Raw genomic sequence first — 23,169 nt, 5'->3', positions numbered from 1 at the left:
CAGGGATTCGAACCCGGCCCCTCGACGTGAGAGTCTGATGCCATTACGGCGAGGTCATTACGCCTCCGGCGATGCCATCGGCTCGTCAGCGTCGAATTCCCAAGACCCGCGGCGTTCTACCCACATGATTGCAAACGGCGATGCCAACAGCTCGTCAGCGTCGAGTTCGTAAGACCCGCGGCGTTCTACCCACATGATTGCAAACGGCGATGCCAACAGCTCGTCAGCGTCGAGTTCGTAAGACCCGCGGCGTTATACCTACATGATTGCAAACGGCGATGCCAACAGCTCGTCAGCGTCGAGTTCGTAAGACCCGCGGCGTTCTACCCACATGATTGCAAACGGCGATGCCAACAGCTCGTCAGCGTCGAGTTCGTAAGACCCGTGGCGTTCTACCCACATGATTGCAAACGGCGATGCCAACAGCTCGTCAGCGTCGAATTCGTAAGACCCACGGCGCTATACCCACATGATTACAAACGGCGATGCCATCAGCTCGTCAGCGTCGAATTCGTAAGACCCGCGGCGTTATACCCACATGATTGCAAACGGCGATGCCATCAGCTCGTCAGCGTCGAATTCGTAAGACCCACGGCGTCATACCCACATGATTGCAAACGGCGATGCCATCAGCTCGTCAGTGTCGAATTCGTAAAACCCACGGCTCCATACACACATAATTACAAACGCTTTATCGGGTTTATTTCAAGCAGATTCGGGTGGGTTCTGCAGTCGCACGACACTCACGAGCCACCGGAAATTAAAGGCCACCGGGAGTAGCGCAGGAAACTAAACACACCGGATTTCGGGTTGCGTCAGCCAAATGTTTTTACGTTGTCGGCGTTGCGCTATGTTAGCGTTGGTCGAGCATATTTTCGACAGTTGTATGTGTCAGCATTTCAAAACGTCGGGGTTAGTCCGTGAGAGCGGTTGTTGGCACAGGTTCTCGAGGGGGCCCAGCCCGTGCCGGCCGCCTGTTTTTCGCGCGCTTCAGCTCCACCCGCGCCGTGCCAAACAATCGGCCATCGATTTCGCCGTCGTCTTCCACATATTGCTCCGAGCGCGCTGCTGATATTAGCTCAGCTTCCCAATCAGCGCGCGCTGCCGTGCGAGCACCAACCGGAAGAATTCGGGGTCGATCAGGCCAGTGATGTTCTCACAGGCGGCGCTCCGAACAGGCTGTGAGACGTTTGCACGCAGCGTGACATCCAGGGACTGGCAGGTGCTTCGAACTAACGTTAGATGCAAGCAGCGCAATGGCCTGACGTTACGAGTAGATTTCACTTAGACCGAAGCCAAATTTTTGCATGATTCGTGGTGGGAAATTCAGATGGTGAAAGATTCGTGGTAGGTGGTAGGTTTTCAGCCCCCTAAGTTAGGAAGATCGGGTTTTCTGCAAGGGAAAATATCCACTTCAGCTATGTTGGTGGCTTCTTCTTTTTTAACATGTCATGGTAGTACACACATCAACTCACGAGGGAGTGGGTAGCTCAACCACATACAGATTTCTGCTCTGAAACAATTCTTCTATGAATTCCGCGCCCAAGGTGAGATGATGTCAAGGGGTAGGCCTGGTCCTGCCCAGCATTGCTTCTTGCGCCAAGTTCTGCTACTGACCTCGAGTTCCACGATCGGATGGTGGGGTCAGAGCTCACACAACAAACACTGTTTAGAGAGGGCGTTAGTTCCAGAAATCCATTCCACGAAAAGGTGCCAATTTTAAATGTTAAAAGGTCTAAGTCTAAAAAGAAAAATGCGCCGACAGCGAATTGTCCGCGGGACGGTTTGAAACACGAAGCTGAGTGGCGGCTTGGGAATGAAGGGATGAGGGCACTTCGGCCGTCCAGAGAAAAAATGTTAAACGTCTGTCTACAGATGCCAAACATCGCATGAGGTTTTGCATGTGGTCGACAGCACTGACAGCCGTCAACAGACGGCCGTTCGAGCGACTCACAAGGGGGAGGGTGGGGGGGGGGGTCGAATGCCATCCCGCCTGGCACCCTCTTGAAACTGCGTGAGCCGAGTCGTAGAGTATTGACGACGTAATTTCGCTTATTTTCATGCCAGCATCCGTTGGCTGTGATGTGCGTTGCTATTGAACTAGTCCCGTTTGATCTCGCCCATTCGTGGTAGGATTTCAACCAGGCAAAGTGAGCTGAGGTGGCCAAGCCGCTCGTCGTCGCATGTAAAAGCCACCTTACGCAGGCCACTCGGCTAGTTTATTCATTCCGACCAGATAAAAACCAGTTTCCTAGCGACAGAATACCAAAGCGGGGCCACCTTTCAACTTTGTTTTCATCACCGAACAGGCTATGCTGCACCTGACTTGAGGGACTTGGGTCAGCAAAGCATAAACAAAGACGAACGCGTGTTGACGTTTCCAGACCATGCCACTGCGCTCTCCGCGGGAGTCTAAACATGAGATATCGGTCACAAAGCTCCGACGATCGAAGCGTCCAATTGCGCCGGGCTAAAATTATGTGCGGGCGTCTACCGTTCGGACCGGGTGCTCCAGCCGAATGTCCAGGGGGCGGCGGTTATTCGACACGGCCGTGCACCGCACCACGGAGGTCCGGTGGGTGGCGGTCACTCGACACGGCCGTGCACCGCGCCACGGAGGTCCGGTCCGCGCACGCCGGCTGGTGTGATGGGCGATTTATTGCTTTGACGCGGCGTGAAGGACCCGAGCTCGAGTATTCGTACCGACTGCGCTGCTTACACTGCCTGACGATGTATGGAAAGCAGCCTAAGCATGCTGATTCAGGACGGTTTGGCTGGCTTCGACGGGCCGCGTTGGTCAACGGCTTGGTAACACAGCTCAGCCTTCCCTTCCAGACATCCAAGTCAGGACATATCCAACCGCACCGGTAAACGCAGCTAGACAGCACACTACGACAGGCTGCTCAGCCCCGACCGTTCACCTCCAGCTGCTAAGCACGCATGACGGACCAGTTTTCTGCGGGCCGTTGAGGCTGTGGGGGAAGTTCCCGCCATCTGCACCGGTCAATACAGGCGTGAACTTCGGCCGATGACCAATGGACGCGGGGCCACATGGCGTGCTTGGACCGCGCCGCAAATGTCACATCCTCGTTTAGAGCAAGCATCTGATGAACGGTTCTGGTGGGTGCCTGCAGCAGGCGTGTTCCCACTCCCCGTCGGGGGTCAAGCATACCACAATCGTAGCTGCCACGGTCCGGAGAACACGGACACTTCCCACAGATGGATCAATGCCCACATAAGTAGAAACGCGCAGACCAATTATAGAATAAGCAGGAAGGCTCGGCGTCGTCAGCCGACCCCCCCCCCCCCCCCTCCGTCGTCCTTCTTCCCCCTTCCCACCTGCGCTGTCCAATACATTTCAGCGCGGCGACGTGGTGCTGGGACGCCGGCCGAACAAAAGGCTTTTTGCGCGCTGTTCGTGAGCGTTCCCAACTCTAGACTTCCTGCCGGCTCACCGTCACGAACGCGTCCTGAAGGCACCGTCCATCGACCGTCTACGTCTGAGGCGCAGCCGCCTGACGGCGGTGGCCGCGCCGCTGGCACAAGAGCGGTGTATGCAACCGAAACGCCATTGCAGGGTTGTGGTGTGATATCGACACAACACGGCTGCAGAGGCCATGGCAGGCGGCGCGGGTGCGCGCTGGATCGATAGCCGTCCGTCCATGCGTGACCCCCAGCTCACCCTCACCGGCGCGGGCCCGCGGCGGTCGTCCCCGCCAGTTTCCAGGACGACCGGCCGCTCGCGCGCCGCCGCCGGCCCGCCGATCGATGGTGACGCCCGCTGGTGGCGCCGCCCGGCGGCCGCCGCCGGCAACAGCCGCCCCGGGGCAGCCCGGCCGCCGCGCCGGCGGGCGTCCTATCGCGGTGTGGCGCCCGATAGTGGGGGACGAGCACCGCGGCCGGCGCCGGCCCGGGTCTGGCACGCCGCGCGCGCCACCCAGCCCCCAAACTGCGGTCGATGTGCTGAATGATGCATCCAGAAGGCGATGCACGTGCGATTGGCGAAGCTTCAGCGCATCACGGAGGGGATGGACGAGTGCTGTTTTCTTTCGAAAAGGCATTTCAACTGCAAAATTAATAGAAATTCCGAGATGCATGGCGGTTTTCCCTGAAGTTTTGTCCCGTTTCTGACTGGCTTCCACAAAGTTGCGGAGACACAGCTGTGGCTCCCGCGGTCTGTGATCTGGCGAGCCAGAGCCGCCACTTTTTGATATTTGGAGTTCCCGCAGCCGCCCCACGTCCAAATTCGAGAATCCACACCGGAAGGCAGTTTTCACAAAGAAGCCTACTCGCCTACCCTGTTTTTCATTCCAGGCACACATATTCGACCTTATAATGCTATTAGCGCCGAAGCAGGAAGCTGTTGGAAACCCCACACCAATATCCTTATCTTCTGGTGTGTTTTTGTCATGCTGACATGGAGATGCTTTTTCATTCCAGGTACACAAACCTATCACGATACAATGATCCCCACAAGAATCTATAAATCTGCATACATGTATTCTTTAACCTGTTTTTTTCAACCAAAGCGTGAAGTTGTCACATTTTATACGTTTCAAGATCTGGAACCATGACTCATTTGGAAGAAATTGCTGAAGAATCAAAGCATGCAATCCCCTTGGACCAAGTGGGCCATCAACACACACCTTGAAAGAAAAACAAATTACGATGGTTTTACTCTGTTGTTGAGATCGCCTCCCCCCAAAATGGATAAACCTAAATGGAGGCGGTGCAGTGGTTATCTTCTCTTGGCGATGTACTTTGGCAGCTTCAGTATGTCATTGATTTTCTGTTAACGAAATGGCATACATAACATGACTAGAAAACTTTGTAATGAAATGCAGCATTCATTTATCAGAATTTTTCCGCATAAAAATTGTCATTTTTTCATCGTTTTTTACTACCAACCATTCTTGCATTATCATGTTTAAATTTGTGGTTAGAAAACACAAGCGTGTTCAAGCGTGATGACTTTAGATGCAGAAAACCGGCCAACGCACGCGATGTGGCTGACAACACCCGCTATAATACCTGCGGGATTGTTTAGCCCGCGCATTGCGGGCTTGTGGGTTCAAAAACGGCAGCTCTAATCTGAGCGCTTTACCAAAACGCATCAGGGCAAGAGCTCGTGAGGAGTTGGCCCTCAAGGCGGGGAAGGGGAGGGGTAGTGACGCGGATGGTTACTCTCGGCGGCTGACGCACTGTCCTGGCACCGAACCAAACCTCTTCCGAATAAGGAAAAGGCCGGTGCGGCCTGGCATCCACCGACGTCGGAACGTCGGCTGACCGTCGGTCTGAGAGTACGCCAGGTACCGAGGCAGGCAGAGACCGTCCGACTGCAAGCCAGGCGCCGAGACAGAAACTATCCGACTGCAAGTCAGGCACCGAGGCAGAGACCGTCCGACCGCCAGCCAGGCACTGAGACAGAGACCGTCCGACTGCAAGCCAGGCACCGAGGAAGAGACCGCCCGACTGCAAGCCAGGCACTGAGGCAGAGATCGTCCGACTGCAAGCCAGGCACCGAGACAGAGACCGCCCGACTGCAAACCGGGCACCGAGGCAGAGGACCGTCCGACTACAAGCCAGGCACCGAGGAAGAGACCGTCCGACTGCAAGCCAGGCACCGAGGCAGAGACCGTCCGACCGCCAGCCAGGCACCGAGGAAGAGACCGTCCGACTGCAGGCCAGGCGCCGAGGAAGAGACCGCCCAACTGCGAGCCAGGCACCGAGACGGAGATCGTCCGACTGCGAGCCAGACCTTTACGGCGCAGGGGGGAGGGGGGGAGGGGACAGGAGGTGAGTCCTAAGCTTCCCGAAAATTTTGCATTGGCTTGCTAAGCTTCCTGAAAATTTTGCATACGCGTTGCGGGCCTTAAGTGGAAAGAAATAACCCCGGAATCGCTATCACCCCCGCCGCTTTCCCCCAACTTGAGGGAGAACTTTTGTCGCCACCGGATGCTGAGGCCGTCTGACGGCAAACTGGCTCGCTACGGGGCCTGTCTCGCGGCAAACCAGGCCGACACGGGATCCGTATGACGACAGACCGGTCCAATATGGAAACCATATGACGACAAACCGACCCAACATGGAAACCATACGACGGCATACAGGGCCAATATGGAAACCGTATGACGGCAAACCGGTCGACATGGAGACCGTATGACGGCAAACCGGGCTGACATGGAAACCGCATGACGGCAAACCGGGCTGACACGGAAACCGTATGACGGCATACAGGGCCAATATGGAAACCGTATGACGGCAAACCGGTCGACATGGAGACCGTATGACGGCAAACCGGGCTGACATGGAAACCGCATGACGGCAAACCGGGCTGACACGGAAACCGTATGACGGCATACAGGGCCGATATGGAAACCTGTATGACGGCAAACCGGGCCGACATGGAGACCGTATGACGGGAAACCGGGCTGACATGGAAACCGTATGACGGCAAACAGGGCCGACATGGAAACCGTATGACGACAACCAGCCCGGTACGGAACCCGTGCGACGACAAACAGAGCCGAGACGGAGGCCACCTGCATGCAAAGAGAGCCGAGACGGGAACGTCTCTTAGCAAACCAAACCGGGACAGAAGCTGTCGGAATGGCATGCTTAGTATCTGCACTTTGTGCGCTTAGTAATACGAATACGCGTGTTACTGGGGAAACGTCACAGAAATCTCGGTCGACGCATTGGTCCCTATTGCCGGCACAAACAGCGACGCGGGTGAGCATGAGGTAGTGCTCTACTTAGAAATACAACCAGGCGGCCCAGGGGTGTAACGTTCTCCATACATTTCGTAAGATCTTTTTTCCTCGAGAGCCTCACTGACAATGATTGATCTCTTCTAGAAGAAACACCAAAAAGGTATTGAGAAAAATGGGGCATTTCTAGCGAATATAAACCTCTAGCTCGCAAGGGCCTCACATCACAAAGCCTGAGCGTCCAAAGAAGAGCTCAAAAGGCCTCTCCAATTAAAAAAGCTCCCTCTATCAGACAAGAGACTTTTGGTGCATAGAGGCCTCCTAAACCAGACCAGCACTCTTCAGATTCACGAAGAGAGGCCTCCAAATTTGGCAACGGGCCTCGATATCCCAAAACAGCAGCTATCTGAAAATCGCAGCCATCTGATACGTGAAAGGGACACCGTTCCAGAAATGGAGCCACCTGAACATGAAGGCTTCCTCTTTAACTAAAACAGAGGGTTCTTGGTGCGTAACGGGGCCTCCCGAGTCAGTAACGGGGTCTCCTCAGCACAGCATTGGGTTTTCTGATCTAGGGCATGGGCTACGTCTATCATCAAAATTTCCTCATGATCCAGAAAACAGGCCTTTCGACCCAGGAAAGCATCTTGTGATCCAGAGTTGACACTCCAACTCAATTTTGATCCTCCTTGATCCGAATTTTGGCAATCTATAGGTAACTAGTCTTTGGTTTAGAAAGAGGGGACACCTTAAAATTCCAAAGGGCAAAAACATACTTCTGCCTTCCTTGCCTGCTGGCATGGGGGCATTTGCCCCCCCCCCCCGCCCCCCCCCTAGGTGCTGCAGGTAGGTCACCCCCCCGTCGACCTACCTGCAGCACCGCCCCTGCCGTGGACTGCTGGCACGGTGCAGAACCCTTTGTGGCCTACTGCCCTAGTATAGCACCCTCCAGAGTGCTGGCGTAGTGTGGCGATCTGCGAACTGCTGACGCAGTGTACGGTCCTCTGTGGCCTACTGATGCGGCGCAGTTCACTGCGGACGCTTGATGTGGTGTACAACCCTTTGTGGCCTACTGATGCGGTGCAGTTCACTGCGGACGCCCGATGTGGTGTACAGCCCTCCGTGGCCTACTGATGCTGTGCAGTTCACTGCGGACCTCTGATGTGGTGTATAACCCTCTGTGGCCTACTGATGCTGTGCAGTTCACTGCGGACGCCTGCCTGATGTGGTGTACAGCCCTTTGTAGCCTATTGATGCGGTGCAGTTCACCGCGGACCCCTGATGTGGTGTACAGCCCTCTGTGGCCTACTGATGCGGTGCAGTTCACTGCAGAGCTCTGATGTGATGTACAGCCCTCCGCGAACTGCTGGTGCGGTGCAGTCCTCCTAGGACACCTGATGTGGTGCCGTCTTCTGCGAACCGCTGTCGCGGTGCAGTCCTCCGCGGACCTCTGATGTGGTGTAGTCTTCTGCAGACCGCTGGTGCGGTGCAGTCCTCCGCGGACCCCTGACGTGGTCTTCTGCAGACCGCCGGTGCGGTGCAGTCCTCCGCGGACCCCTGACGTGGTCTTCTGCAGACCGCTGGTGCGGTGCAGTCCTCCGCGGACCCCTGACGTGGTCTTCTGCAGACCGCTGGTGCGGTGCAGTCCTCCGCGGACCCCTGACGTGGTCTTCTGCAGACCGCTGGTGCGGTGCAGTCCTCCGCGGACCCCTGACGTGGTCTTCTGCAGACCGCCGGTGCGGTGCAGTCCTGTACCAATCCTGAAGTTCCTCCTTACCTTGTTAGATACTACCCCAGCACTGCTCGCGCATTTTACAGCTTTCGGTGGGCCAGCACCATGGCGTCTAGTGCCCTGTAGGCTATCAACTGAGGTGCTGTTCAGCCGTGTGCCTGGTGTGCCCTCTGGCGCTGTCCGGCGCGATGCACGGCCGTGTGAACTGCTAACCACGCCGCGCATGGCGCCCATGGGTCATCGGCGTGGTGTAGCCGAGTGAATTGGTGTCATCGTGCAGAGCCTTTGGTGGACGGTCGGCGCAGCGTCCTCGGACCGCTGCCGTGTGCAGCAACTCTTCGTGGACTTCACTGGTTCAATACTCCACGCCGTCGCGGTCACCACGGAAACAACTCGATGCATATCGGCGTTTATTCTGAGACCACATACTACGTCGACCTGGTATGGCTATATCCAGAGCTAAGGGCCGTACGCACGGGTGGCGCCCGGCAACGCGCCTGGCTCTTGGGCCGAGACAGGGAGAGAAACTGTCCGAAGTCAATGCACAGTCTCGAAAATAAAACAATAGCAAACGTGAAAAATCAACGCATATTAATAAGTACACACGGCTAATCTGTCAAGCAGAGGCACCAAAATACATTCCTCATCAGTAATAAAAATATATTTAGGGCTCGTTCTCAGGCGGCGGCGAGCCCCACATTCTAAATGAGCAAGACCTTTAACATCGAGAAGTAATCTATTTGTACACAACAAAACCTCTCACAACACAGCACCCGGGCGTTGGTGGCCCGGGGATGCACCCACGCTAGCTAGCAACTCACAGAACATACAGCGCCCGATATCGAAAAAATCTTGAAGACTGAATGCACGTTTCTATTTGTTCGATAAATTTGTTCATCATATAATCTGGAATGTACAGAAATATGCAGTCTATCACTGGGCTAAGATATTTGACATCATAAACGGACTGGGTAACAGATTAACAATTATAAGTTGCGCTTCAGGTACTGCATATTCCCCAGTGTTTATTAGAATATACGAACAGATAGTTAAATTTTTCAAAGATGTCGGGCCACCAACGCCCACGCTGAGCTCGCTCTAACACTCACGTTAACATTCACAAGAGTAACTCCCATTAAATATTTACATTTTACGGTAGTAAAATACTGTAACACTCAGTATTGTGATTGGCCCTGTGAATTTGTCAGCGCACCGAGCGGAACCCGGCGCCGCTGGCCTGGCAACAGCGGCCGGCCGCCCCTCCCCCTGCGCGGGGAGGGGCACGAGCGAGCCCGGCAGCCGGCTGGCTCAGAAAGACGCGCTCCCGGCAGCCCGACTCTGCCGCGCCAGGCGGCGTTTGATTTTAGGCCGGTGCCGAAAGCGTTTGCATGTCCGGGCAGGAAGCTAGGAAGGCCCACTTATTGCCTGATAAGTCATACAATGTGTCGCAAAATAACGTCACCGCCGCACATCATGTAAAAAAGTACAAAATGACCGAGGTTGTAGTGAAGACGTACAAGACCACCTCACCCTTCGCGAATTCAACTTACTTGGTGGGTTCTATTGTGTAAGCATAACGCTAGCCGGTGGACATTCAAATGGACAAAGAAATGGTACCACACCTATTTTGGAAGACTACGTACTAGGCTGGTAACCAAGACGTGTGGGGGCACAATCACATAAGAAGCAACACCTAATGCGTGTTGACAGCTAACTTGTAGGAAAATAACATGTCACAACATGCACAACCACAACACATACGGGTTTCTGTAAGAAAATAAAATACTTTTGTGACCTACTTTATATGATGTATAGGTACTCGTATATTTAACAGCATGCATTCCTGATTGAAACAAACGTCAAGTTCGAACGTGCAAGTACAAAACTAGCTTCGCTCTGCCAACCCCGAGACGGCGTGCGTCCCCGCGCGCCCATGGGATGGGGTTGGGGGGACGGGGGGCCGGACCCGGCAGCCTTATTGCTATCGGCAGGCGAGCTAGTGGCGGTCGGAGCCGGAGGCGCGATATGTGGTGTGATTGAGCACTGGTGGAGACAGAGCGCGAGGGGACAGAGCGGCGTCAGCCGAAGGGCGGCGGCGGCGGCCGGACGCAGTGCAGAGGCCCTCCGCCGCCGCTGAGCCCGGTCGATGGAGGGGGAGCGCTGGCGGCCGGCCAGCCGACAGCGGCAGAAATATCGACGTCGGCGTCGGCCGCGGCTTCGCCGGCGCCGGCGGGCCTAGCGGCGCCGGTGTCGCGTGTCTGGGCGCGGGACGAGCGGCGGCGCGCCCTCGGGGACGGGGACGGGGCCGGGCGGACGGGCGGGGGCTGGCAGAGCCGACGGTGAGTATTCTACAAATGAGTCTACACGTAAAATGTAAAAATGTCTACACAGTGAGGCCGGGCCAGGGCGACGGCCGCTGCCGTGTCTTTATGAAGGGGTGGCGGTGGCGGCGCGGCGGCCGCTCAGTCGGCCGCCGCCAGCGCGGCCGTCGGGCTGGTGCGCTTCGAACCGATCGGTCCGTACAGGAGGCCGTCGAGCGGTGGCGGCGTGGTCGTCTCGACGCCCGAGTCCGAGTTGAGCGTCTCGCTGGAGCCCTTGGAGGGGCGCGCCGCCTGCAGCGCGCCGTCCCACGAGAGCGGACCCGGCCGGCTGAACAGCAGGCCGATGGCGTGCGACTCGTCCGAGCCGCGGCGGCTGGCCGGCGCGTCGGCCGGGTCGGCCGCCGGCAGGCTAGCCGTGCGGCCGCGGCCGTCCGGCAGCCAGCCGGTCGGCTGCTGCTGCAGCGCCAGCTCGCGCAGTGACGCGCTCAGTCCGTCCAGGCCGTCCAGCGGCAGGTTGCGGAAGGCGCTGAGCCGACCACCGCCGCCGCCGCCGAGCGGGCAGGGCGGCGGCGGCGGCGGGGGAGGCGGCACGAACCGGGACGGCGGTGGCGGCGGCGGCGGCAGCGACGGTGGCGGCACGCCCGTCCACGTGCCGCCCAGGTGGACGTTGTTGAGTGAGCTGAAGAGGCCGCCGGCGCCGCCGTCACCCGCCCCGAACGCTGAGTCGTCCAGGCCGAGGAACGCCAGGCTGGAGGAGGAAGCGTTGAAAGGCCCGGACCCGGAGCCGTCGCCGCTGCCGGAGGACATCGCCTCTCCTCGGAACTTCTCCACCCGGCTGCTGATGTGCATCTGGATGGCCTGGCGCGCCTGCTCCACGTCGGCCGGCTGACCCACCACCTCGAAGATGGGCCGGTGACGGCGCGACGGCGTCGTGATGTATGTGCTCGTGTCCTGCTGGATGCGCTTGATGGTGGCGCCCTTCTGGCCCACCACCAGGCCCACGAACTCGTACGGCACCTCCACCGACGCCGTGACGTCACCCTCGCGCTTGGGTGGGCCCAGCGCCGGTGCCGGGCCGCCCGGGTTCTGGCGACGCGCCTCGCGCAGCTGGCTGAAGTGCTCCGCCGCCGCCAGGATCTTCTGCTTGGCGAAACCGACGTCCTCCTTCCGACCTGCAACGCACCAGACTGTGACCCTGCGGCTTCGAGGCCAGTGCGATCTCACCAAGCGCGGGGGTCCAGGGGATGGGCGTGGATCACACGTGGGAACATAATTCGAAAGGTGCGGCAGACTTGATACGGATGAGCTAGTATAGCAACACTGGCATTCCCCAACCGTTTTGGGATATCTGAAGGTCATGAACATTTCGGAACTCTGCCGGCGAAATCTCTCTCTGGGGGAGGGCTCAGTAATGCGATGAAGCATCAGCGCAAGGCAATTCGCCAGGCTTTTGACACAAACGAAGTGGTCTAATCCTGTCCCCAGTCTCCATGCAGAAGATTTCACCGCACCTTCTTCAGAAGGGGCGCGGCGGAGGGGCGGGGAGGGGGGGGGTCATAGCAACCGATCCGCGGCCAAAATGTGGCGGTCACTGGCATGCGATCATCGACGATGGCTTACAAGATAAAAGACGGCTCTAATTGGGATAAGCCGTATGTCAACTGACCACAATATTTGTTTCCGTAATACATTGTATCCGGACAAGTGTCATGCCTGACGTTTTCATGGTCACTGCAAATATGAGTGCTTATTCCAACATTCCACGAGAAGAGCGTGAATATGGGACTTAACGCGGCAAAAATGAGCCTTTACCACGGATGACGAAAGCATGACAGTACTGACGCTTCATCAGTGTCGAGCCCTAGCTTCGCAGACGTCATAAGTAAAACGCATCCCGTGGTCTCATAACGTTCACTGAGCGACTTCACGAACATACTTGCTGAGAAAGTTCGTTGCACGGGTACAACCCAGCTTTCGAGTCGGTCGAACGAAGGCGCGATGTTGCTGTCTGCTTCCCTGATTGGCTACGGCATGCTAGCTTATTGGTCTTAACGGGATCTCTACCAAGCCAGACAAAGCCAATAACGCAAATCTCGACGGTGCGCCACCGGTGGTAAATAATCTTCCATTGTCGGCAAATGTGACTCCTCAGATCGGAGTCCGCCCCACGCGATGATTGCACGAGACCGGGGCCAAACGCATCGTTTTCTAGAAGTTTTCGTCCAAAGTTAAAGAATGATCCGCTGTCCATGCGGTGCCCAAAAAAATCAGATTCCCAAAAATTTTCAATTGACAAAATTGATCTTTTGTCAGAAAAGGCGGAACGCGTGAAACCGGGATCCAAAACTGGTGCGAACCGCAAACATTGAAGAAAACGGTGCGCACGTTCCATCGCAATTCTCAAGTCCCATAGCCTACGGAATAAGTGACGGTGAGCGCGATGAGGGTTTCTATCACATGTTTCAAAAAGTAATATGGCCTTGTGTGTTTCACTAAAAACTTGTTGATGTTCCAGAGTCAAATTATTTCGGGAACCATCAGTATCAATAAGTAAAGATGGACCCATTGGTGACGACAGAATTTGGCTGTTTAAAAAATATTCGATGTTGCCCCTGTCCGCTCAATTTCCAGACTGAGCTTTGAAACTTTTGGACTTCCAAAAAAACAACAATCCGCATCCCTGTCAGGCCACATATCGCTACACCATGGCGCCGGCAACTATGTGATGAATCAGCGGATGTGTGACGAAAAAACCCGATACTGTTTCAAAGTAGATGTCATTAGAACGGACCATGAAAAGACTAACAGAATTGTCGTCCCATTCATATCGAAGGCCTTAGACGTGCCCACATCAAAACAGAAAGGCGTGAAAATTGTGCGCGTGTCTACGGCAAAAAAGTGTGTATCCACAAATCATCGTGAAGCTTTGCTCTCCTGAAATTTGAGCTTCTCTATCACGGTACATCGCACGCGCGGCGCGCAAGTGTCGAACTCATTCTCTGTTACGATGAGTCTATCAAAGGCTAGTCGAAAAATTTTCTACATCACAATACGAACACATTCCAGACAGCTGGCAACAATGAAAACCTTACAGCACCCATCCAGGGTTTCAGCACGCAACGTAACACATCACTGGGCGTGATGGTGCAACATGCTTGTGTGCTTGACTGCTAACGAAATCAGCGGCATCCTTTCCAGCCAGCCGCTCATCACATCGTGGTATTTAACGACTATGCAGCATCATACCAATTATACTCCGGAGCATAGAATAGCATGCAAAGACGACCGAGTATCTGTCAATCAATGTCCAAGGCGCTACCAAAGGTCCGCACATGTGTAGAATGGGCGCGGAGCACAAACGCTGTCAACGCCCCAGCAATATGCAACCACAGAAATAACGCCGCGCGTCCGCCCGCCGGCACTGACCTGTGATGACGAACACCGGCTCTTCATCCCGCTTGGGAGTCTTGATGTACGTGTTGGTTTCAGCCCGAATGTTCTTGATCTTGCCACCTAAAAGAAAACGTCACTGTTACACGGTGGCCAAAACTGCGCCTGGCCCGGAACACAGCTATGTGTACGGTACACAAATTCTACCGCCCGTCCAGACGTCGCCCAAGATCACGAAAGATCACGAACTTCGTACTGAACGCTGCATTTTGCCTGGCTATGGCAGACAGAAGTTCCTGACCTATCGGATAACTTCGTAAGTTTGGGATACATACGTGGGCTCGCCTGGATTTGGCTTGGAATGAATCGGATTCGGAAGGCCCAATCAACGCCGGATTCAATTTAAAAATTAGCCGGTAGAATGAATCGGAAATTACTGCATTGCTATGTCGCGTAAGTTGTAAATGTGCTCTCATACACATGGTCCGCTCGTCATTTTGTGTCTGAGTTGACACGTGGACTGGGATGAACATGGTGAATGGATTCTGCTGGATCACTCAGACTCAACCCCGTACATCTCTTGCAGGCAACACCCTGTCTACGAGCATACTGTTCGACGTGAGCAGGGTTCTAGTTAGCCGTCATCGTTCCAATTCGCGCCGCACTGACGCACTTGGTGTGCGCAACGTCCGTTTTGCCACTTCACAAGACCAGGAAACACGGGCCAGAGTGAAACATGGTTGTGACGGGCTATACGAACCCGTTTACACGCATCCCACAAAAAACACAAATTCGGCTGTGCCAAGCCGGAAAACACGTACTGAAGACACTGGTATATAATTAATGAAGATATACGATGAAGATCCAGATATGATATATGAAGTGGCCATGATCATGACTGCCGGGTGCTGCCGCGACATAGGCGCCATCACACAACGGCAGCCTAAACGGGATTACATACACTATTCCGTCTTAACGCGAGCCAAAATGTCCAAATGGAGCCCCAGGACGCGACCCGCACCTTGCGTCCGGGGGTCGGGGGTCCGGGGGTCTTAACCACGTGTGCACGTCGCGGCCCGCCGCGTGCGGCGGAGAGCGCCACATTTGGCCGCGCTCCCATGGTCACTGGTCCGTGCGCCCATAAAAGGATGGGGACCGACAGGGTGCGAAGTTCCGGCACATGAGCGCGAGGCATGCACGTATTTGTCTTCTTCCGGCGCCTGGATCGGCAGTTCTTGTTTGCGCCAGATTGTGTCGAGGAAATGAGGCGATGAAGAAGGTACAGTAAAGAAATCAACGAATAAAGGATTCGACAACGTTCCACAGGGAAACCACGTTTCATGTCCGTGTTGAGCAGGTACACGTTCGGTAAAACCTTACATGGCATGCCCCATACATTAAGTGAGAATGTACGCCAAGTCACGAACCGGCGCGAGCTCAACGGCCAAGGGCGCAATCAGACCTGGCCGAGCCAGAACTCGTGCAGCAGACCACGACCAAGCGAGCATCCCACGGCGGTCAGCACGTCAAGCGTAGCCCGCCCTTGAACTTCGCCAGCGGGCTTCGCACGGCGTCGGCCGCCCGCCGCACCACATCGCCCGCGCCCAACCTCGCAACAGGCGCGAGGCCGCATCCTTCGCCCGGTTATGTCGCTATCAAAGCGCCCATGTGGCCCATAAAGGAAAATCGGCGCCAAACCAGTTCTGCATCGCGGCGCCGGCGGCGATCGGCGGCCATGAGGCGGCGCTGCGCCAGATTAGCCGTGCTGCTTCCGGTGTCCGCCGGCGGCCGCGCCGCCGACTGTCCCCCCCCCCCCCCCCCCCGGTGCGGCGCGCAGCTGTCCACTGTGCCGGAGCCCGGCGGCGCCCGGCCGCAGATGCGGTCCGCCGCCGGCCGCGCGGGGTTCAAGGGCGCCCGCCAGGCGGCGCTAGCGCGGGGGGGGGGGGCAACGCGCGCTCACACGGCGCCACCACGTGGGCCGCCGGCCGCCGCGCCACGATGCGAGCGCGCGAAGTCTCGTCCACGCGGTGGGGACCCTTATCAAAAGGCGCGCGGGGTCAGGGGAGCACAGGAAACCGGTACGCCTGCCGGCCGGCCAGACCCGTAAACACGCTACAGATACGGGATCGCCCGACGATAACAGACCACAGATCGCGTGAAGTGGACAATGGAACACCGCGAAATATAATGGGCATTAATAGAGTAAAAAAGTTGTTGCTCTCTATGAACACGTAATACCGAAGTTATCCCCGCTTTGAAGGCTTCTATCAAACGTAAGTAATGAAAAGTTTTTTTTTTTTAGTACGTCTCCACTAAACATGGTGGCTCACCCCCACAGTTGAGCATGACGCGAGACAAAGCGTGATCTAGGAAGAAGTGCACTGGCCCTGCCCCCCCCCCCCCCTCCCCCTCCCCCTGGGTACCCACGCAACAACCACATGGTTGCAGAGTCTGGGAACCTGCCGACAACCCTGCATTTGATCTTTAGCGTTCTTCTAACGCGGGAGCCGTGGGAGGCCAGCACACTCCGAATCGTAACGCTACGGCAGCAAGTGCAAATGGCGACATTTCCGTTGACATTCATCAGATGACATTAGAAAGCAGATTTAATACTATATTCTTTTCCAGTTCTGGAAGATGGTGTCCGGAAGACGTCACCGGAGCGCCAACCCTTGCTGTGCAAATGCAAGTCCGGGCGGCGCGCGGTGTCCACTTGACGCGGACCGGGTACCCGGCGCCCGCTGGAGACGATCTTATCTCGGAGACGCAAGCGGACTGTTTGTCTTCACGCGATAAGGGCTCATGTCGGCGCGCCGCCGGCCCGCACTGGCCATAGCAACGCCAGACGTCACCGCCAGTCCAGAAGTGTCGGGTTAAAAATGAAATGTTATGGCTAGGGCGTGAATTCCAGCTGACAGTAACAAAGTTATGGCATCTTCATGCTACCAATTGCTCGGCTCACACTCTCGGCTAGAATTGAAAATATCGGGCAGAAAATCGCTGAGCGAATAGCGTCACCCAAATCCTTGTCAAGGCAGTCAGTTGCAGCTAATGATATTCAGCAGACGTGATCCGAGTCGTTCAAAATGCAAAGCGCGACACGGATTCGGAGCCAGCTGCGAAATATTTACATAACGGCCTCGCTTTACATCTCCACTTAATGCAAACATTAACGGTATATATTCCAAGGCATATCGTCCGTCTACGCAGCTCGCCACGGACACTGCTCCAGTTCTACCACTGGACAGAAGTTGCCAAACAAATATCACTGGATTGCATGATAAACCCAGTGCTTGCCGGCGATGTCCAAATTAATTTCCATACAACTCGTGTAGGAAAGTTCTAGAAATCAGGCCCGCCGCTACGGTCCCGGCTGGCAAGCTCATCGCGCATCACGAGTGAGCCCACTGCGTGTATTTGGGTCGCCCTGACCACCGCGCGCCCGTCCCACGTGGCGCGGCAGAGGCACCCGCTCTTCGCCGGCGCCTTTGTCCGCCGCCCGGCTCGCATGGCTAGTGGGACACAGGGCGCCGCCATCTTGGACAGCCGCCTGCAGGCATCCGTGCCGCCGCGCCGCAGCGCTCGGGAGCGGCGCGCAGCCGGGAACAACGGCTCAAACAAAACGGCGCGAAGAGGCGGCCGGCGCAACCACGTGGTGCCGGCATGAAACTCACCTTTTTTGCCCACAATTTCCGCGACGTGTTCTGACGACGGCACCGGCACGCATTCGGTGGTGTTGGCCTTCATGCGAGATGTCTGTAGGTGAACGGTCTCTGAGAAGCAGTCGATGTAGAACTGGTTACGGACTTGGTCCAGGTTTCGGCCACACAGAGTTTTGAACTGGCCGAAATACTTGCCGTCGTTTTGTGAGTCGTAGTCACGCTGGACGTCGCGGATGAGGCGCGCCGTCTTCTCATCAAGCCAGACACCAGGGCCCATTGGGTGCCGCTCCTGACCGGGAAGGGCCAGTACCACGTAGTCGTCGTTGTTGGGCGCGATCTTTCCGACCATGATGTCCTTGATGAATGTGTCGATACCGAAGGCCTGCGGATCGTCGTAATATTGATCGCACTGCTCGGCTAGCCAGCGCACGGCGCGAAGATATTGCCGGTAGGCCGGTGAGCACGGGTCCACCACACCACAGTCCTTGCTTGTGTTGCCGCCATCTCTGGGCGCACCTCCGTACCGGCCGCTCCTGTAATTTTCAATCTTGCCAACGCCCATAATTCCATCCATGGCACTCCGTTCGCCCCAGTCAGAACCGATCACTCACCCACTCACACAGCGACCTCGCTCACGCGCGCCAACCACGCGCCCCGACCGTCGAGTCCAGTGGCGGCTTCTGAGGCACGCGCCGCAACCGCCAGACAGAAACCCGGCGCGCGGCCGCTGCCCGCTGATTGGCCCGCGCGGCGCAGCTGCATCCGGCGGGCCAATCAGCCGACGCCCAGGCCGGCCCGTTTGGCGGGCTTTTCGAGCCCGGCTTTCTGTTGCGCGCGGAGGGGAGTGGGGGCCGCGTGCTGAGTTTCCAATGAGGTCGCCGCCACGTGGGACTCGGGGCCGTTGGGGTAGACAGCTGCAGAGCTGGAATTTGGCGCCAGACCGCTGGCCCACAACCCAAGGCTATACCGAAGCCCAGTTATCAGATGGCTGCAAGTCGCGAACGTGGTCGACCTCTGCGATGGTCCTTTGTGTTGAAGGTTACATGCAGCATGCATCCACAGCCCGTCGGCTTAGATGGGTTCCATGTGGTCCTAGCATGTTACATATCACATAGCCGGATGGCAGATGTCTGTATATGCTTGTCCCGCCAAAGGCGTCTGCAGTGTGGGCTGAGGGGGTTGCGATCGGCGATCGGCGCATGTTCCCAATGTTTGGTTTCTTTCTCAAAATAGGAGAAAGGCAGGACATTTCAATTCTTGGCTAGAAGTAAGTAACCTTGTCACCTACTTCTACAGTTCTCCTACAGTTCACCTTTGCCTGCAGTTCTCCTTTCCTGGTGCACATTTGTACAAAACTGGCTCATCTCATCTTTAAGATTCATTCTTTCATTTCATCACCATTCGGCAGGCTTCCCGGTGTCCGAAGGGTTTCGAGCTCGTGGTACGTCTTCACTGGGAACGCAAAATTCTATGACGGGGGCCTCCCTAGGTATCGTGTTGAATCTTGGTAAAAACGGTGGACCCAAAGTTTCGTGACGGTCGCAGACCAGTATCGCTGCAAAAATACTCACTGTTGTCGCATCTTCGCCTTCTTCAATAGTTCAGCGCTTAAAGTGATTACCCTCGCCCCGATCCCCTGCCTTGGCCGAACTATGGATATGGCTTAGCTGAAAACACGAGTGGATAGCCTCAACAAAATATCGCGATTGGTAGTACCTTTTATGTTGTTAGATCAATAATTGCCCCCGATACGTCAGGCCACATTTTTTTCGAAAATCTCATGTTTTCAGCTTCACAACCTCGTGCATAGGGGGCCGTGCTTCCAAGCGGCACAACATTGATACAGGCGCGTTCCTTGTTTAATGCTGAGTTAAGTGGTGTCTGGTTTGAGGCATTTTGAACACGCGTTTATGGTATAGCTCCCTTAATGTAGCAATGTCGGCTCAGGCCGCAGATCACCGTGCAGTGTTCCTAAAAACCCGTCGCTGTTCCGGAACAAGAAAAGCAAGGGGCACGTTTTCTATTTAAAAACACCCGCAGTAGATGCCGACAGGCTGCTGAAAAGTTGAGCTCGATTGCACAACGTGCAGGGGAGGTATCCTCACGAAGCATTATGGAGTTGTTTCGACCCCCCCCCCCCCTCCCCACTTTTGGGGCTAGGTGTAATTTTGAAACAGTACACTCGATAGCAGGGCTGTGGTTTCGCAAAAGGAGTTGGCGGAAGGGGTCTGAACAGTAAAAACATGACGTTGCCTGCCCCCCAAGCCAATACGTGGGTTCCCCCAAAATTGGTCCATTTTCTTTTTAAAGTTGGAAGGGGTTGGAAGGGGTTTTTAAAGTTGGACGCTAGGTTGGGGGAGGGATGAAGCCCACACAGCTGAGCAGGAGACTACACCCCTGCACCATAGGTGCTATGCTAAGATCAAGTGTGTGGAAAGCCATTCGTGCTATAGAAAGACCTAGCAGGGCATCAACGGACAGTAGCGCTACGCGTGGCATGAGACGGCGGAGGAGACAGCGGGTGATGCGGCCATGTCAGAGATATCAGAGCCTAACGGGATATAATCAGATGCGTTTGGAGCCCATGGGTTATGTAACATGTCCATGTAACATACTCAGACACGCCCATCTCTGTGAAGGTACAGCGAGTAAAGCCTATCACCGTTGTCATTCCGTGCTTTGTATGACATTGCTGGGGCATTAGCAAAAAAAAGCGTTTTATGTAACCGGCACAGGAGAAAGCCATTGACTGAAGCACAACTCGTCGGACACAATCATGATCGCAGCCAGGATTTTCTTGGGGGAAGGGGACGTAGCAATGCCAGAACTCATAACAAAACCGAAGATCACGATTTGGACTTACGACGCATCTGCTAAATGGTGGTAGACCTCACCGTAATGGGCCAATCTTTAACTCAGTCAGGAGCTACCTACGGTGCTGAAATGACACATGCGGGTGGACTGGACCCCAGCTTTTTCCTTTCGGCTGCGCCACTGGATACAACTGAACCAAAGAAGCTTAAGCGCAGCACGACCAGAGATTCATAGAACTCGCTGGGAAACTGACGACAGTTGCAACAGCGGCGACGCACACCCTAATCAGCTGCCTTTCGCTAACACATAGTTGTTTGTTTTTGCTTTTATAAACAATGTGGGCGTAGAATTAGCACAATGCTAATTGGATGAACTGGGACACAGCAAACAGCCAGCAGATATCAGATGCCGAAATTTAGGTCAACTGTAAAATAAGTCGAACAGTGTGCCGAGGTAATACCTTGATATGTCGGAGAGATATTTATAGACTTAAATCATAGCCTGGCACTCATTTTCGTTGTTTCAGGTATGTTGAGCGTAACATTTGATGTTTCATCTGACGTAGTGAAACTCGAACACATTTAGACAGACACGCCTGTGGTGGTGTGGTTCCAAATTGCTTCGTGTGTGAATCATTGTATATAATGATTAATAATTGTATGTGAATATGTGAATCGAATGACTCTTTTTGTATTGCATTTAGTCTTAGTTCCCATGGTTTGCTGGCAAGTGCAGACATGGTGCATTTATAGGATCCGGCGTTACGCGGGTCCTTTTGATGCGACGCGTTAAAAATTGTAAGAAAAGCATCGAAATGTCTTGATGATGGCCGTGATAATGCACCGTTTTAATGCCGTTCATATTGCAAGAATTTCAAGTTTGTAACATAATTTCGTTTTTAGATTTGTAGGCGACCACGTCGACGATTGCCGTTAACCGTACACCGACAGCACCTCATCAATTCTTAGTGAAATCCCGGTTGTCGAAGAAATCATGGAATGCTGCAAAACGCGCATGCTCGCGAACTAGAGTAAGCTATCACGAGCTATGGCGAACTGAATGGAAGGTGAAATTTTGGCTGCGGCAGTGAGTTATGTGTTATCCAGATTTTGCCATTGTCCACTAGAAACCAGATTGGTCCTAGAGATCATAGGTTTGCCACAGCAGGTGACAAATCGTAGTGACTGCGCGAGGTGTGTACCTGGTTCCGAATCTAACTTCATCCGCTTTATGGCGCACGGGTCCGAGTCGAGGCCCCAAAATCTCGGGATGCTCAGTTCCGCGGTCCTGCGTTTGAGCCGAGTCCTATGACCTTGAACGCTAGTTTGGGGCCACCTTTTCCTAAGGAATAAATATCACAACCGATAAAGGTGGTCGGCAACGAGGGTTGGTAAGGGATTTTTACGATAATGATGTCGAGGAATAAGGGTAGCTATGAATGACAATATATATATATATATATATATATATATATATATATATATATATATATATATATATATATATATATATATATATATTTATATGAACTTGTATGAACTGTATGAACTTTATATATATATATATATATATATATATATATACTGTACATAAAGTTCATACAGGAACCCATCTTACTGTGCACAGCCCCAAAAAGCTAGAAAGCTAGAAATCTAGCACGCCCAGAAAGTAAGGGCGTGCTACATGTGCACATATGAGAAGTTTGTTCATTTTCTCCAGAGCATGGTAAATCCCGTCATTTTAAAGCTAACTATTTTGAAAAAGACGAGGAATTGAAACCAAAATTAGCAAATACCATCGAAATCAAGCACGAACTTGATTCCTCTCTTATTTACGGCAAGCCGGCTGGTCGTTGTGATCAGCTGACGGCTGGTGATTAATGCAGGGTTTTTCCTTTGTTATCAAAGGAGTGCAAAATTTCGTAGCGTTGAAAATGCATTGAGAACGTGATACACAAGCATAGTAAGTGTCACACCTTAAAGCCAGGCAAATGACGCGTTTGATGTCAGCGGCACGCAAAATCACGTTCGACAATTGCGCGTAAAAACTCATCGGCTCATATCCGACTGCTACCCTAAGGCTAACGCAACGAGGCCAGTCAAAAAGGACAAAACTAGCGTGATCCTGGGTCCCGCGGGAGGCCAACAAAGAGCCTCCCGTAAACAAGCAAAGGATCCTCAGGGCAGGTGAGGAGGGTCCAAGACCAACGTGGTAGGCCCCTAAACAATCGGAAGTGCCCCGGCAGGCTGACATATAGGACCCCGGCCAGAGCACAGGGCTCTCTGAGCAAAGGAAAAACTCCCAAAACCAGTGTAATGAATTAATGACCCTGTGCGATCAAGAGAGTCCGGGCAGATTAACAGAAGGGGCCCGATAGGAGTGAAGGGTCCTCCGCCAATGAGATCAACGGGAAAGATCCCTAGATCAAAGTAGAGCGCCCCTGAGCCGCATGTGACTCGGTACCTTATCTTATATAAGCTTCAGCAACAGCACAAGGCCCTCCGAGACAGTGGAAAGAACTCGAGACTTAATATGACGGG

General features: G+C 54.6%; 1 protein-coding gene across 1 annotated transcript in view; it reads right to left on the bottom strand.

Moving 5' to 3' along the window:
* LOC119102370 (RNA-binding protein MEX3B) overlaps positions 1 to 18,486 on the bottom strand; it is a 36,235-nt gene extending 17,749 nt beyond the window's left edge. Inside the window, exons 1-3 of the mRNA XM_037225739.1 lie at positions 17,828 to 18,486; positions 14,190 to 14,276; positions 11,218 to 11,935 (exon numbers count right to left, since the gene is read on the bottom strand). Of these exons, the coding sequence (XP_037081634.1) occupies positions 11,218 to 11,935; positions 14,190 to 14,276; positions 17,828 to 18,389 (1,367 nt within the window). The 5' untranslated portion in view covers positions 18,390 to 18,486. The remainder of the gene's footprint in view (positions 1 to 11,217; positions 11,936 to 14,189; positions 14,277 to 17,827) is intronic.
* Between the last annotated feature and the right edge of the window lie 4,683 nt (positions 18,487 to 23,169).

This window comes from Pollicipes pollicipes, unplaced genomic scaffold (genome assembly GCF_011947565.3).
Source record: "Pollicipes pollicipes isolate AB1234 unplaced genomic scaffold, Ppol_2.1 Scaffold_5724;HRSCAF=6776_pilon_pilon_pilon, whole genome shotgun sequence".
Classification (NCBI taxonomy): domain Eukaryota; kingdom Metazoa; phylum Arthropoda; class Thecostraca; order Pollicipedomorpha; family Pollicipedidae; genus Pollicipes; species Pollicipes pollicipes.
The sequence above is the reverse complement of the archived record's forward strand: the minus strand, read 5'-3'. Positions and strand labels throughout refer to the sequence as shown.